The sequence below is a fragment of the Canis aureus genome, chromosome 25, assembly GCF_053574225.1.
Source record: "Canis aureus isolate CA01 chromosome 25, VMU_Caureus_v.1.0, whole genome shotgun sequence".
Classification (NCBI taxonomy): Eukaryota; Metazoa; Chordata; class Mammalia; order Carnivora; family Canidae; genus Canis; species Canis aureus.
Window position 1 is genome coordinate 23,744,278 of NC_135635.1, and position 15,697 is coordinate 23,759,974.

At 33.9% G+C, this 15,697-nt stretch overlaps 1 protein-coding gene across 20 annotated transcripts in view; it reads left to right on the forward strand.

Moving 5' to 3' along the window:
• Positions 1–15,697, forward strand: part of SOX5 (SRY-box transcription factor 5) — a 994,522-nt gene that overhangs the window by 581,937 nt on the left and 396,888 nt on the right. Inside the window, exon 1 of one of the 20 annotated variants that reach the window (XM_077870747.1) lies at positions 11,044–11,125. The exons of 17 other annotated variants lie outside the window; for them this stretch is intronic. Coding sequence is in view for 2 of the 3 variants with exons in the window: in XM_077870728.1 (XP_077726854.1) it covers positions 12,442–12,479 (38 nt within the window). In the remaining variant the exon portion in view is untranslated. Of the gene's footprint in view, positions 1–11,043; positions 11,126–12,279; positions 12,480–15,697 lie in introns of those variants that run through there. 2 more of the 20 variants (XM_077870728.1, XM_077870749.1) reach the window with 2 other exon arrangements.

Genomic DNA, 15,697 nt, shown 5'->3' on the forward strand with positions numbered 1-15,697 from the left:
TGGATAAGGAGACCATGACAGAGCCAAATATGGTGTATTAAGGACTTTTGACTTATTAAAGGCTATCATCTTTCAAACTTGAGTTATATATAGCTTCTTTGAAAGAATAGATACACTGGGATCTTTGAATTTTAAAGATATATTTATTCCAGAAACTGAAATTGTACTCTATGAAAATATCTTTAACTTGAGGATTATAATTAAAAATGAAAATTTTGGTCTTTCTAGCAGGTAAAATGCTTTTTAATAACAAATATTTTATATACTATTACAGACCTCTGACAATATGTTTGTGTAGGGTCTGTCTTTCTAAATCTGAGAAATATGTATAGTTATAGACAACCTTTGAAGAGTTTTTAGTTTAATTAGATGTGTAAATGATGTAATCAATTATTGTGAATAATTGTAAAAGTATAAATCAATTAGATGTGTTTAAATAATTTGATTTATGTACATTTAAGTTTTTTGAAAAAGAAGTGGATTCACATTCAAAATGAAAAATATACAAAGCTAGAAAATCATATAGTGAAAGGTTTTATTTATTTTTTAATTTTTGAGCAAAAAGTTTTAACTCACCTTTGTTCCAACTGTTCAGTTCCCACTTCTCTGTGCCCCACCATTATAATTATTTTTGTTTCATCTTCTTATGTGTCCTTCCATTGTTTTCATATGCACATACAAGCAAAAAGAAACTTGATGTCTTATGGTCACACATTTTTGCAGCATACTGTGCTCAGTTAGTTATGAATTTTCCTTTTTCACTTAATATATGTCAATTTATTGAAGTTCTTTTTTGTATCAGTGCATAGTTACAGTCTTTTTTTTAATAGCTGTATGGTATACCATTGTGTTGTTATATCTCTAATCAATAGACCTTTGGGTTGTTACCAGTCTTCTATTACAGGCTGTTCTACAATGTCTAGCTTTGAATACATAACATTCTGTGCATGTCAATGTGTATTTCTAGTAAATTCCCAGAAGTGGAATTTGCTTTGTAATTTTGGTAGATATTTCCAAATTGCCACCCATAAGATTTATATTGATATACATTTCTACTGGTAATATACAAGAAAGCTTGTTTCCATAAGTAATAAACAGACTGCAAGTGGTCGTAAGCTTTTGCTATAACAAATAATCCCACTCTGTCCATGGATTACAATTATTTTTTTTCTTATATGTGTTACATGAGGACTCTGGGTTAGCTGTGAGTCAGCTGCATGTTGGCTTGATTGGACTGGGCTGGAGTACATTTGGCTCCATGTCTCTTCTCATTGTAAGATGTCAGCTGATGTGACTAGCCTCAGTCTGGGACATGCTATTTTCATGGTGGAAGGCAGACAAAGATGAAGTGGCAGAGCCAAATGAATCTTTCATACAGAAAGCACCATATTCCTTTGACCAACGCAAGTTAACATATCTAAGACAAAGTCAGTGAGGTAGGAATGAGACTCACCCCGGAGGATAGCAAGAGAGGGAACAAATTGCTTATGAATGGATAATACAATTAGCATGAAATATTCAACAAAGTTTTAATTATTTGCCATACTGATAGGTTTAAAAATAATGGTTATCATATTGTCGCTGTAAATTATATTTGTATTAAAGGATGCTGAACATCTTTGTTTAAGAACCATTTCTGTTTTCTTTTCTTTGAGCAAGTTACATCATTTGCCTGTTTTACTATTGAGTATTGATCTTTTTTATTACTGATTTAAAAGACCTTTTCACACATTATGGAAACTAGCTCTTTCCTTTATTTATTTATTCATTTTTTAAAAAGATTTTATTTGTTTATTTGTTCATGAGAAACACACAGAGAGAGAGAAAGAGAGAGAGAGAGGTAGAGACACAGGCAGAGGAAGAAGCAGGCTCCATGCAGGGAGCCAGACGTGGGACTTGATCCTGGAACTCCAGGATCATGCCCTGGGCCAAAAGCGGCGCTAAACCATTTAGCCACCCGGGCTGCCCTCTTTCCTTTAATATGGGTTGCATACATTTTTTTTCCCCAATTTGTCTCATGTCTTTTGGTTTTCTTTGGTGCATTTTATCATTCAGAAGTTTTTGTGTTTATATGGTTGAATTTTTTTTCTTATTTTATGGCTTCTGAATTTTGATCCATTTTAGTAATATTTCCTACTTTAAAATTGTATTGGAGATTGCTCATGTTCCCTTCTGGTAGATTTATGTTTTTTTTTCTTTTATTCTTTACATTTGAATCTTTATCCATTTGTAATTTATGCTCCTGTTTGCATTGGTCATGAGTCAATCATAGAGCATTTGTTGAATGCTGCCTGTATCATTTACTAAATAGAATATGCTAAATCCCCTCCTTTGTGTTTGTGAACTTTTTTCAGTACTTTCCTTTTTATTCCTTTGGTTTTTGAATCCATTCAATATACATCTATTTAAAAATTATTAAACCTCTAGATTATATTTTAATTTCTGATAATCTGAGCCCATATTCTTTCTAAGACTTTCTCTAATTAGTCCTCTTTGTTTTGTTTGTGTGTTTGTTTCATACCAGCTTTTGAAAGAGTTTAGTGCTTTGAATATATGCTGATATTTTAACTTGGACTCACTAAGTTCATACATAAATTTAGAAATAAATTATATTTTCTGTAATATTGATGCCACTACCTATCCAGGAACATGGTATGTCTTTCAGTGTGTGTTAAAGATTTTTTTCAAATAAGTCTTATATGTGAATGACTTTTTTCTTAGCTATTTTATCTTTTGTGTTACTAATTTTAATGGAGTCTTTTTTCCTCTTTATTATCTCTTAATAGCTGGGTGTTATCATGTGTATGAAAGCTATTGATTTCTACGTGTTCCTTTTTTCTCCCACTGTAATTTTAAATTCTCATAGTGCTTCTGGGGTTTTCAACTGATTCTCTGATCTATATTTTATTAACTCCAACAAACTAATTCTGAATTCTTGAAGTTCAGAAAATGGTCATCATATTTTAAGATCACTTGTTGCTTAAACTCCCCAGAGAATTTTATTTGTTCCACTAATTAATACTTTCATCATTTTATTTTGGATTGCATATAACTTTTGGAAGTAGCTTTTTTGTATAGTGTAATAGGTACTAGGTTTGTAGCTAGAAGACTTGTGTTGTGAATGTGGTTTTATGTCTGACAAGCTGTGTATTCAGAAGCTAGTTATTTTGTTTTTTAATTTAGAGGTGGGGGAGGGGCAGAAAGAACCTTAAGCAGGCTTCATGCCCAGACTGAAGCCAGACAGGGGGCTTAATCTCACAACCTTGAGATCATGACCTGAGCCAAAATCAAGAGACAGAACTTAACAACTGAGCTACACATTGTTCATGTGTCCCAGAAGCTAGTTAATTTTTGTTCCTATACTTCATTTACCTTTTCTGTTACATGGAACTAATATAAATAACTAAGACATTCTAGATTTGTTTTTAAAATTAAATGAATTAATCTGTGTTAGAATTGTAGATTTCTAGTCAGTAAAAACTTGAGATAAGTATATATCTATCTTTGGAACAGGAAAGAATGTCCATATGTTATACCAGGTCATAATTCCTTGGGGGTAAAAAATTGTCCTGGTGTCCTCACTTTTTATTAGAGTGCTCTGGCCAGAAAAGATGCTCATTAAAAGCAATATATATATATATATATATATATATATATATATAAATTTGTTTCCTTTTTCTAGTCTAATAAAATCCAGGGTACATACTCAATAATAGAACAGTGTTTATTTAAGCTGACTTGCTCTTTAATATTAAGAATGATGGTCAGCTCATAAAAACTGAATAAATCTGAAGTTTGGTCCCCAAACCAGGAAGGACATGTGTGACATTTTATAAATATATATTAATATATATACATTTTTTTCAAGATGTTCATAAGATTCTGGCATATGTTACAAATGCTTATATAGTCTTTTAATCTATGCTCTGCTTTTAAGCAAGATTTTAAAATAAATATTTTTGATTACAGACCTGTGATTGTTTAGAGTTAATTAATAGGTGTTTTAAAATACTAATATGCCATTTGATACCTAAATAATTCGGGACGCCTGGGTAGTTCAGCGGTTGAGCACCTGCCTCTGGCTCAGGGAGTGATCTGTGGTCTCAGGATGGAGTCCCACTTCAAGCTCCTTGCCTGGATCCTGCTTCTCCCTCTGCCTACATCTCTGCCCACATCTCTGCCTTTCTCTCTGTGTGTCTTTCATGAATAAATAAGTAAAATCTTTAAAAAAAATTTCTTCAGCTTCAGGGAAGTTTACAAATATCAACTTATCTTTTTTCCCCCATTATGAAGTGTGAAATATAAACAATAAAATCTTCAAATATATATAGATGGTTTACAGTATAAATATGAATTAAAGATTCTGTGCATACTTATTGAGTAACCAAATGAATACATTCTTTTGGTAATACCTGTTTTCTTGCATTTTTATCTTGTGCATAATCTGACTGAATTATTTTCTGAATTATGGCAGTAAGTCATTTTTGTTAACAATAACATGAATAAAAGAAGCGTCTATTTGGCAAGGGTTCTATAGAGTGACCACAGATTTCATTTTAAAAACTAGGTTTTCTTGAACACAATTTAACTGTTAGGATTTCTAACTTTTCAAGTTTTTAGTTTATTTTTGAGATTCTCATTTGATGTTTAAAAATTCTGGATAAAGGTAGAATCTTTTATACTTATTTCTCTATACATGCCAGTCACCATCATCACACAAATATGACATGTTCAATATAGTAAGAAACTGCTTTTCATTCTCTCACTGAATTAGGTAAGGCTAATAAATTTAATTGTACTTAGCAGGTAAAATGAAAGCTGTGACTTGAAAATTCAAGTTCAACAAATTTTCAGAATCACATAAAGATGAATTTTGTCATAAAATTAGTTCTTTTGAAAATATGGTCATTTTCTGTGACCAGTTAAGTTCTCCTGGTGATTTCAACTTCATCAAATTTAGCAGAATTAGCTTTCATTAATAAAAGATTTATTTTCCTGATCATCTTACATTGTTGTGTGAATGTAGAGTTATGACATACTTTAAAGGATTAAAATAAACTAGAAGAAGTCGTTGCAAAACTTTTTAAAAGGGATATAATTGAGATAAAACAGAAGTGTAAGAAATTTTATTTTGAAATTTATAAATTGATTTTTCAAAGGAGAGATTTAGAATTAGAATTTGAAAGTTGAGAAGGGCCTTAAAAATCATTTTCCCTGAGAAGCTGAAGACTTAGATAAGACCATGTACTAGTAAGGAGGCACTAGAGGCTGTCTTAAAACACAAGCTCCTAACTTGCAGTTTTGCCATAATCCTTTCCCCTGGGCTGCTCTACATGGAAGTAGACTGAACATCATTGATGGCTAACATTTTCATTTACTATGAATAAGATATATTTATCATTTATTTAGTATGCAATCAAAGGAAGACTATAGATGATAGACAAGTATAGTTAAAATGAAGCTAAATGTTCAAATGTTTCATACTTTACTCAGTTTTGACTCTTATTTCTACTCTGATTAGTTAATATCAAGAAATGCATAAATCTACAGTGAAAAAACTTCCCTGAAAGATGTGTACTAAAATATTTTGCAGGGATCCCTGGGTGGCGCAGCGGTTTGGCGCCTGCCTTTGGCTCAGGGCGCGATCCTGGAGACCCGGGATCGAATCCCACGTCGGGCTCCCGGTGCATGGAGCCTGCTTCTCCCTCTGCCTGTGTCTCTGCCTCTCTCTCTCTCTCTCTCTGTGACTATCGTAAATAAATAAATAAAATTAAAAAAAATAAAATAAAATATTTTGCAGAAATAATCTATTATGTAAGAACCCAAGCTGCATTGTAGCAGTATTATGGTGCTACTTCTCCCTTTGTGTCTGCCTCTAGGTAAAATGCCAGGCCAGAAATTCAGAAATTCCCTGAATTTCTTTCCAGATTGAGAGATTATAATACAGAAGTTTGATGGTCAAGAGCACTCTTTTAAGGCATGGTCCCATGTGAATGACTTCTATTCTCATGGGTTGTACGGATTATTTTTACTCAATAGAAGTCATGATTTTTACCACCAGAGTGATTGGTTCATGCCCTTCTCATCCTCATGAACTGACAACCATTAGACATCACCACTTATCACAAGGAGAGATGACTGTGTAATGAGTAAAAAAATGAAAGTTTAAGTTCAGTTGTTCTTATCTTCAAAATAGATGCTCTTTACCCGAAATGATTCTTTCTGTAAGACAGAAATTCCATTGCAAAGTAGTTACATGGGGACCAGCAAAATAGGTCCCTGTATTTTCCCCAGGATTCCAAAAATTATAATCATACTAAGAAAGAGAATGTTTATAATTTATTTTATTTAAACGAGCCAAGTTATGTGATTAGTGGTAATTCTGATATGTTTTATCACCATGAATGGGATAAGAGTACTACTATATAACTGTTTTTAATTGTATGAAGAATCATCTTTTATATCAAGTTTATTTGTGAGGATAAGGCCATCATTACTCAACCTAACTTTGTTCTGTTTGGACACTGATTTAGCATTAAAACATATGAGCACTTCCCTGTGCACTTATATTTAGTTGCTAAGAGGCTATATTGAGATAAATCAGCATTCGGTGCCTTTTTAGAACTTTAGAGGAAAGATGTCATAAGTTCGGGGTCCTCCATCTCTGCTCCTATTAGTTTTGGGACCTCAGACAAGTTAATTAATTTTTATTTGTTAGCCATGGTTCTTTCATTTGTAGTTGGGATAGTGCATATACTATATCCCATGTAGATTTTTTTTAACTATTAAATGAGATAATTAATTTTATGTGAATCACAGTTACAGTAGAAAGTTCTCAAAAGGTAAAATTGGTGATTTTTAAGTTACCTCAATTATTTTAAAGGAGATATACTGTAAGATATCAAACAGTGGGGACTGTTACTGGGAACGGCATCATCCTTGAGAGAAGTGTGAGACTAGAGTTTCTAAAATATAAAAGAATACAAGTTGGTTAAAAATGTGATCTGAGGAAAATTCATATTCTAACTAACCAATCGTCAATACAGTACGTAGAAGGGTACAAAAACCTTGAATTTATAAGCTCTTATGTGCCAATTTCCTGGCAAACATGTATTATGGGAAATTTAAATTTTAGATATTCTTAAGAAGACGAACTATTGGATGTCTAAGGTGTTTTTCCAAAGAGGTCCAATTACAAGATCCTAGTCACTCTAAGTCTCCTTTAAGCTACACATGATAGGTCATTGTCAGCTCATCAAGCATTTGGTGAATAACCCAAGATGTACATTGGTTGGAAGTTTGCTTTTTGTTTTGTTTTCTTTTTAGAGGATGTGTTCTTTTTAAATGGTTTAGTGACAAAGTAAATTAACATTACTGAGGAAAGTAGGTGTATATTTTCTTAATTCCTCGTGTCAGTTTAAATTAATTTAATGTTGGTATTGTCTGACACTGACTTGGTTTACATTTATTATGGTCATAATATTAGAAATTGTACTTCTCAAAAATAACCTTCCAAATTCCTTAGGATGTGAAAGCTGTAACTTGATGATAAGAATATTTATAAAATATTAAAGTGTAACTTGTACCTGCGACAATATATTGCGATTCCAATTATTAAAATAAAAGATGTTTAACAATTATATCTTAAAATAGAGGAGTGAAACACTTAACTTTTGAAATGAGAAGGAAAATATTAGGAATACTTGCTTGAAACAATGCCTGAAAAGGGTTAAGTTGGAAATAACTTGTTTATGATCTTAAAAGTTCCTGATATTCTCTTTGAGAATTTTCCAGCAGTGTTCCCTAGCATATCTTATATTTCCTTAGCCTGTGTGAGTCTCCTTTTTATATTTGCAATGGAAACAACATGAGCTCAAAAGCACACTTTTTCAGGTTCATTCCATTTTCCATAATACTACTTCAGCAGTGTCAAAGAGACTCATTAAATGAAAAATTGTTTTGTGGAGTTTCTATTGTGGTTTGTACTCTGTTCTTCTCCAAAGATGTATTTATATTTGTATATCTGTGTTTGTAGACATTTTTATATTTCTTAACAATTTAATTATTGTTCAGTTATCATCATCGTTTTTTGCTCATTTTTAAATTTATTTTGGTTCTAACTTTTCTTACCATATTTACTTTAGAGGGCTTAATACAAAACAATTTGAATTGTAGTCTCTTATATGTGTGTGTGTATGTTTTATGTGTATATATATATGTGTGTATGTATATATATGTGTAATTAGATTTTTCACAAATTTTTCATGGCTTCTTTAAAAGCTATAGTACTCAGCTAGGGGTACCTGGCTGGCTCAGTCAGAAGAGCATGCTACTCTTGATCTTGAGGTCATGAGTTCGAGCCGCATGTTGGGTAGAGGGATTACTTAAATAAATAATTATTGAACTTAAAAAAAGAACCTGTGGTATTTAACTTAGTGATAAGCATTTAACAGATATTTAGTGAATGCTAAGGTGTGTCTCAATTTCCATACATTATGAAGCCTTCTGGAGATCTATGTGTAATAATATGGTGAAATTACATTGGGGTGTTAGTTCTGATACAGAGAATATCAGATATATAACAAACTGAATATCTTAAACTTTTCAAGTAATTGATAAAGTATATAGATTTATTTAACACATTTCATGTGCTAGTCATTAACACATACTTAAGCATTATGACATTTAATATAAAATAGATTTATAATAATTTACTATTAAACATTGGATTGATTGGATCAATTCAATCATTTAATAAGATTACCAATAACACAATTTGAGAAGAACATTTTGGAACTGCCCATTTTTTTCCTGATACTCTAAAATCTTGCAGAAATGCTAATTTGCAATAATAGAATTCAACTGAAAAAAACTTTTATGGTCTAGAGAGATACATTTAAAAGTATTTATTCCTTTCAACCTCAAGCACAGCACTAACTTAGTGCCAATGAGATTATATCAAATTTAATTTTATTAACAATTATTTGAAAGCCTTCAGGTCTCTTAAAAGTAAGTTCCATCGTGGGATGTTCATTCAGCTGTAAATTCTGGATTGTAATTTTATTCTGTATTATGATGTCACAAGTGAAAGAAGATCTGGCTTTAAGTAAAGAATGGGCCACTAATTGGTTGTATGACTTTAAATTCCTTCTGCCCAAGTTTAAACACTAGGAGACAAGGATATATCAGCCCACTCTTTTCTATGCTGCTTATGATCCATGAGCTAATCTATATGAACAAAATTCCTTATGAGCTTGGAATTCCATTAATTCAAAGTATCATTATTAGAATAATCACTATTATATTTGGCAAATTTTCTGTCTAGTTCCTAGTCTGTTTCAGTTTGTTTAGCAGGGTTGATTGTACAAGAAATAATTTGTTTTTGAATGACTATAGGAATGTTTATAGAAACATGTTGAGATTGTAAACTAACTTCCAAACCATTTAACATATTCCTATATGCTCATTGTGTTTATCCGACATATGTATACTTGCAAATCCATGTATCAGATGCCTGTGAAAATAAAACCAAAGACAAGGAAGATTCCGATATGAGCATCTTTCCTTTATAGTATAGTTGGCCTCCAAAACTCAGGCTCTCTTTCTTACCTGCTCCGGTGACCTTCTGGATTAGAGTTTCAGAGAAACAACCAGAGGTAGTAGCTGTACAAGACAGCAGCTGGGACCATACGGATCTCAGCATCCTGCCTTATGGCCATTATCTTTGTTTCTATCTTTATGCTGCCACTATGTCTCCTTCTTGCGCTCTCCCCGCATCCTCTCCTTGCTGCCTCCTCCTCTTCCTGACTTCAGCTCCCATTGCCCCTTGTAATTCACCCTCCCTCCTTCTTCATTTTTCTCTATTGATAGCAGATGAAACAAGATGCCCTAATTGGGAAATCTTTTAAAAACTATTTTTTAAAGTGTGTGCAGCCACGCAGCTACCATTCCCTAATTCCCATAACCACTGTTAACAATATAAAAAATTATTTCTTGTGTACTTTATCAATTAGACTGCATTAAATTGTAGGCCCTGTAAGCGCTGAAAAAATAGATATTTAAAATTAAATGCAACAACTTTCTTATTTTTTCTGTGTAGGAATAGGTTGTTGCTGTAATAAAAAAAAAAATTATTTGAGGCTAAAGACAGGGAAGAGTAGTGAGTAATATCCTTCCCCCTTCCCCAACTGCTGAAAAAGAAAATCATGTCAGCATCAAGTCATTTTTGCCACATCCCTTATTAACAGCTTTTTCAGGGTGGGTCATAATTCTGTGTTTTGTGAGTGTCTTAACTCCATAGTGACATGCTTAAATCTTATTCCATGTTGATTTTGTTGTATATATACGTTTATTTTTAGGATACCCTGTGAATGATGGAACCCATTATTAAGTTATTATCAACTTTGTCAAAAATGTATAAGCTTTCAATGAAGAATACATTTATTAATATAAGAAGGTTAATAATTGGTGTTGCTGTTTGGAATATGTGTAAGGTGTCTCATTGTGTATGTCTAAAAAAGTAAACTTACTGTCTGCCTGTCGCCAGAAAAAAAAAAAGTGGGACCTAATCAAACTGCTATGGGGTCAACCCTTGTGGTTTTAAAGGCCCTTAATGTTGTCCAGCTGCAAAATAAAAGGAATTGGGAGGGGAAGTTGGAAGGAGTGGAGGGGGTTGGGGGGGAATGTGTGGAAAAGAACAGGGAGTCTGGCTTTTATTTTTTTTTTTTTTTAAAGTGAGTTCAGTGCCAGCCTGGACATTGGCTGTGCAGACTATTGAGCCATTGTCTGCTCCATTTCCAGAATAGCCCCCAGTTAATCACTTCGGCTTTGAAGGGAATTTCCTCGTGGAATTCTCCACAGAAAATCTAATCAACTGACCTGCCCTCTCAACAATGGAAGGCTTTTTTTTCTCTCTTTCCCTTATTGGGGCGGGCTCTGTAATGTAGCCTTTTGTGCAGAATGAACCCTCCCAGTAGGAGTGGAGAGCGAGTGTGAGTGACTGAGTGTGTGTGTGTGTGTGTGTGTGTGAAGAATGCACACTATCTCGTGTTGGTGAGTGTGTGCTTACTCCCTGACCAGATGCTGCGGTGCACGGGGCAGCCACCATCTCTGCATGCGTGTCTGTGTAAGTGTCTTTCTCTGTGTGTGTATGTGCCTCTGTCATTTCATGTCAAAGGTACATTACCTGATTACCTTCCTCGCCTGCCAGATTTTTATCTAGATAATTGGAACTGCTATGGAGGCTGTGCCTTGCCAGCCAGCTTAGGATCTGTAAAGCCATAGTTTGTCCACCTTGTTATCTGTGGCTGCCTGGGCAGAGGAAATTGAAGAGATCCACAGCCAGGGGAGCGCTTCCTACCCTTGCCCTCCCCAGCGATCCCAAACAGGACAGTGTGCTAGTACCACCGTTTTGTTTTCATTTTTTGGTTGGGTCTGGGTTTTTGTTCCCTCGTGAGCGTGTTATTTTGGCATGTGGATACCTGTTCCCCTCCACATCGCACATCGTGTTTTATGGAGTTTGGAGCTGAGGAAACTTTGGTCGGGTTGCCAGGACGTTCGCACCACTTTGTGGAAAGCACGAGCTAACAGTGAGACCGGCAGAGTGAGTGACAAGTTGTTTACAGGTTTCCTTGAAGGGGCCTCTGCTATATTTCAATCTGTCAAAGTTGCTTTTCTTCCCTCAGAACAATGCCTGATTGTTGTGTGTGTGTGTGAGTGTGTGTGTGTGTGTGTGTGTGTTTCCGTGTGCGCACGGAGAGAGCCTAGAAAGGGGTGAGAAGGAATAACAATTCTTTGTGTAAAAAAGGATATTACCAACATTTAATGTGTTTGCCTAATTAGTTAATAAATGCAGTTTACTCGTGGTTCCCTTAGTGTACAGATTTCTCTTTTCAACCAGCAGCAAATGCATTTAAAAAAAAAAAATCATACTGTTTCGTGTGTGTGTGAGCGTGTGTGTGTGTGTGTGTGTGTGCGTGCGTGTGACTTTTATTATTTAGAGGAGAGAGAGTATGGGAGACGTGTTAAATGAGTTGACTTCTCACATTCGGTGATGTCTAGAAGAGAGAATTAAAAGGAAAGGACAGGCACCCTGAGGTTGTCTAGTGCCTTGCAGCCCGAGCGTGCGGCTCGAGGAGGGGGGAGCCAGCCAGACCCCGCTGCTGGAAGTGCGCTACCCCTTTAAGAGACTGGTCAAGGAGTCCTAGGAGAGGGAGAGGAGGGTGGGGGGGAGAGGGGGAGAGAGAGAGAGAGAGAGAGAGAGAGAGGGAGAGAGAGAGAGGGAGAGAGGGAGGGAGGGAGAGAGGGAGTGAGGGAGAGAGAGAGAAGAGAAGAGAAGAGAGAAAATCAATTGGTTTAGAAGGTTTGGACTCACTTGACAGGTTCAGTTGGAGACGATCATAGGTGGCTGCTGTGACAAAGGGAAATTGTGCTTTTTCCAGCATGCTTACTGACCCTGATTTACCTCAGGAGTTTGAAAGGTGAGTACAGTTTTCCCCCCTAATATATTGAAGTACAACTCTCATTTTACAGTCATCTCTGAATCAATTGGAAGATGCTTCCCTAAAACGTGTTTGTTACAAAAGCTTTTAGCTAGTGCTTCTGCAATCTTGTTAGCTGATTTTTGTTGTGATTGCCCGGACCAAATTGAACTGATTGGCAAAGTCTCCGAGATCTCTGCTAATGTTTTTAAGGTTGTGTCCTATCACAGGAAATTAAATGAACATTAAGCATCTCTCTCCCTTCCACTCGCTGGTTTTCTCTTTCTCATTCACTCTCTTACTTTCTTCCTTCATTGATATTTTTCTCCCCTGTTCACCTTTTTAAATGCTTTTGTGCAGAGTGTTAACCGTTTTCAATATCTCTGTCTTGTAATTTCTGGTGTGACAGAAGGTTTCAGTGATGGTTAAAAACGGAGGCTATAAGTTCCTATTTGATCCTTCCGTAAAACTTTGGAGGCTGCTTAGTAAAGCACATGACCTTTTGTTGATAGAAGAGAGTAGATTTAAAAAAAAAAAAAAGGAAAAGAAAATTTAACATCATAGCAACGTATCAGTATATTACTCGAAATGTCAAGAAAAGGGAAATGGGGATGATCCCTTTCTAAGTTTTAGTAGCTACTTTTTGTGCTAGTTGTCGTAAACTAATTTTGATTTACTGTATTTTTTCCCTTTTGCCATGATGGGAATAAGTGTATTTGTAATTAAGTAGTTCCTATTTAAAGAAATATGTGCAATCTCCTTCCATTTGATGTTGTTGCAAGTAAAACAGGGCTTTGAAAGAATTTTAGCCCTCTTCATGTTCCTATAAGTACACATTGCAGTTTTTAAATTTGAGTTCTTATCCCAGCATAAGTTCATTTTTTGGAACTATAAATAGAATTTTGTTTGCCATTAAAAAGAATTCAAACTTTGTATTCTGTATGGTGAATTAAAAAAAAAAGCTAAAAAAAGCCAGGATGCATGATACCCAGGCTTTTTTTCATTTTCATGAAAGCTACCTTCTGTATAAACATTTGTTGTATCTGACTATGCAATGCAAGCTAGGTGCTAGACCAGCTGGTTAAAAATATGCTAAGTCAAGCTGTTCATCGCTCAAACGACTGAATTTGATATGAAAAGACGAAAAAAGAAAGGACAAAGATTAAAACATTCTAGAAGTGAAGCAGTGGAAGAGAAGAGGGGTATTGAGAATAAAATAATGCTTGAATGTGGTCACATATTAGAGAAGCCAACATCAGATCAAGGAAGAAAGTAAAATAGCCAACATATATACTTTAATACTGTCTTCTTTCTTTCATTTCTTCTCTTCTTCTTCCTCTCTCTCTCTCTTTTAATTAGGATGCATCTTCACAAGATAATTCCACTGAATGACTGAGCTTTCTTAACAGTCTTGAATTAATTTTTTCAAAGTTCTATATATTAACTCTTTAAGATAGTTAGCTTTTGTTCGGAAATATAGTCTATTTCATACGTAGATATTGAAGTTATTTATATTGGACATACTAATTCTGAATGCTGCAATCTGTTAATATACCAGAGTAAGTTTTCTAGCATGTACAGAGTAGCACATGATTATCTTCAACTCTATACTTTCTGAAAATAAAACTCTGAATCTGATTTGTAAGCCAGTTAACAGACTGTTCTTATAAAAAGGTAGTTACATATTAACAGGCTGTAACCTATTTCTCTATATAGGCAAGCTTTCCTGCTGTGAACTTTATTTGTATTTTTTCAATTATCTCTTTTAAACTAAACTTTTCCCTTTACTATTCTGATGTTCAAATCTCTTAACATTTTTTGTTTCCTTTTGGTGAGAATTTCTTTTTTTTTTCTTTTTTGTCACCCCAAAGGCATGCTTTTCTTGCTGGCTAATTAAATAAGCAAGTGATAATCAATAGAGTTATTAGTATAGATAGCATATTTGGAAATATTGGTAGCTAAAATAATTTTTTAAATGTCATGCTATATAAAATTTCTTAATAATTTCCCCTGTGGTTGTAATTGGTAATACAGACAAAAAAATCTCAGTAATTCATTACTATTTGTTTACACTGAATTTGCACGAGTGACTGTATCTATAGTCACCCACATAGAGTATATGTTGCAGACTAAATATTGAATATTTATATTCTCCAAAAGAGGTATGTATGCTATAACTGCATTATCACATATAGTCAGCTTTTTTTGTCTTTTCAACTATTGCAACTTTCATGAATAAGTAGGTCATTTACACTGAGTGTTAATTTTTATTCTGTTTGCTCACCTGCTATAGATAAGTTGTTCACTCAAACTTAGTCATAAATCTGAAAAGACATCTACGTTTCTTTATGAAATAAAGAAGTTTGTTCTAAAGGATGTAAATAAGTGGGTTGGGGTTCTCGTATTTTGGAAGTTTTATGTCATCTTTTTTTCTAACTTCATTGGTGGAGTCCTGTTCATCCTCTTTTATTCTTTCCAACCTGTAGACTATTTTAAACTTTAAGGAATATTCAAAACTTAAATATCATGATCAAAATTTGGATTTAAATTTGTTATGTCTGTATTATCGGCCCTAGAAATGAACATGGTCAATACTGTCAAGCTAATAAGCACTTGTTAAATAATTGAGAAGTAGTAACAGTTTCATTGTCTGTTAAAAAATGTTCAGGAGGTAGAGCAAATTGAACAGTGATTCTAAAAAGTAAAGAAGTAGAAATGTTTTATTTTTATTTTTAAGCATCCCTGTCATAACTGATTATGATTAATGAAAAACACAATTCTCAGGTGGGAGCTGAATAGGCAAAGTATTCTCTAAAACATTATTTGTAAGCAAAGTCTTTACATCATACTATTTAGGGGAAACATAACTGGCAACCTGGTATAAATGTTAGTAAAAGCATCATGAGAAAGAACACTTTGAACTCTCCTAAAATTTTTAAGACAGTGTAATAGATAATAAAAAAATTCAGACATAAGGTTTTTCCTTTCAGAATACCATCATTTTTTTTCATATTCCTAGAATGAATACATTTAAATATTTGCCTGAAATATCAATATTAGTTTGTTTCTGATTAATTAAAAAAGCAATTTTTGATACTATCAATAATATTGTGTTCAATTTATTTCCTTTATATTTATATTTATCATATTTGGTGATAGTGTGGTAGTTTTATGACTATGCTACTTGTTAGACTTTCTAATTGTTTTATGTTAGAGGT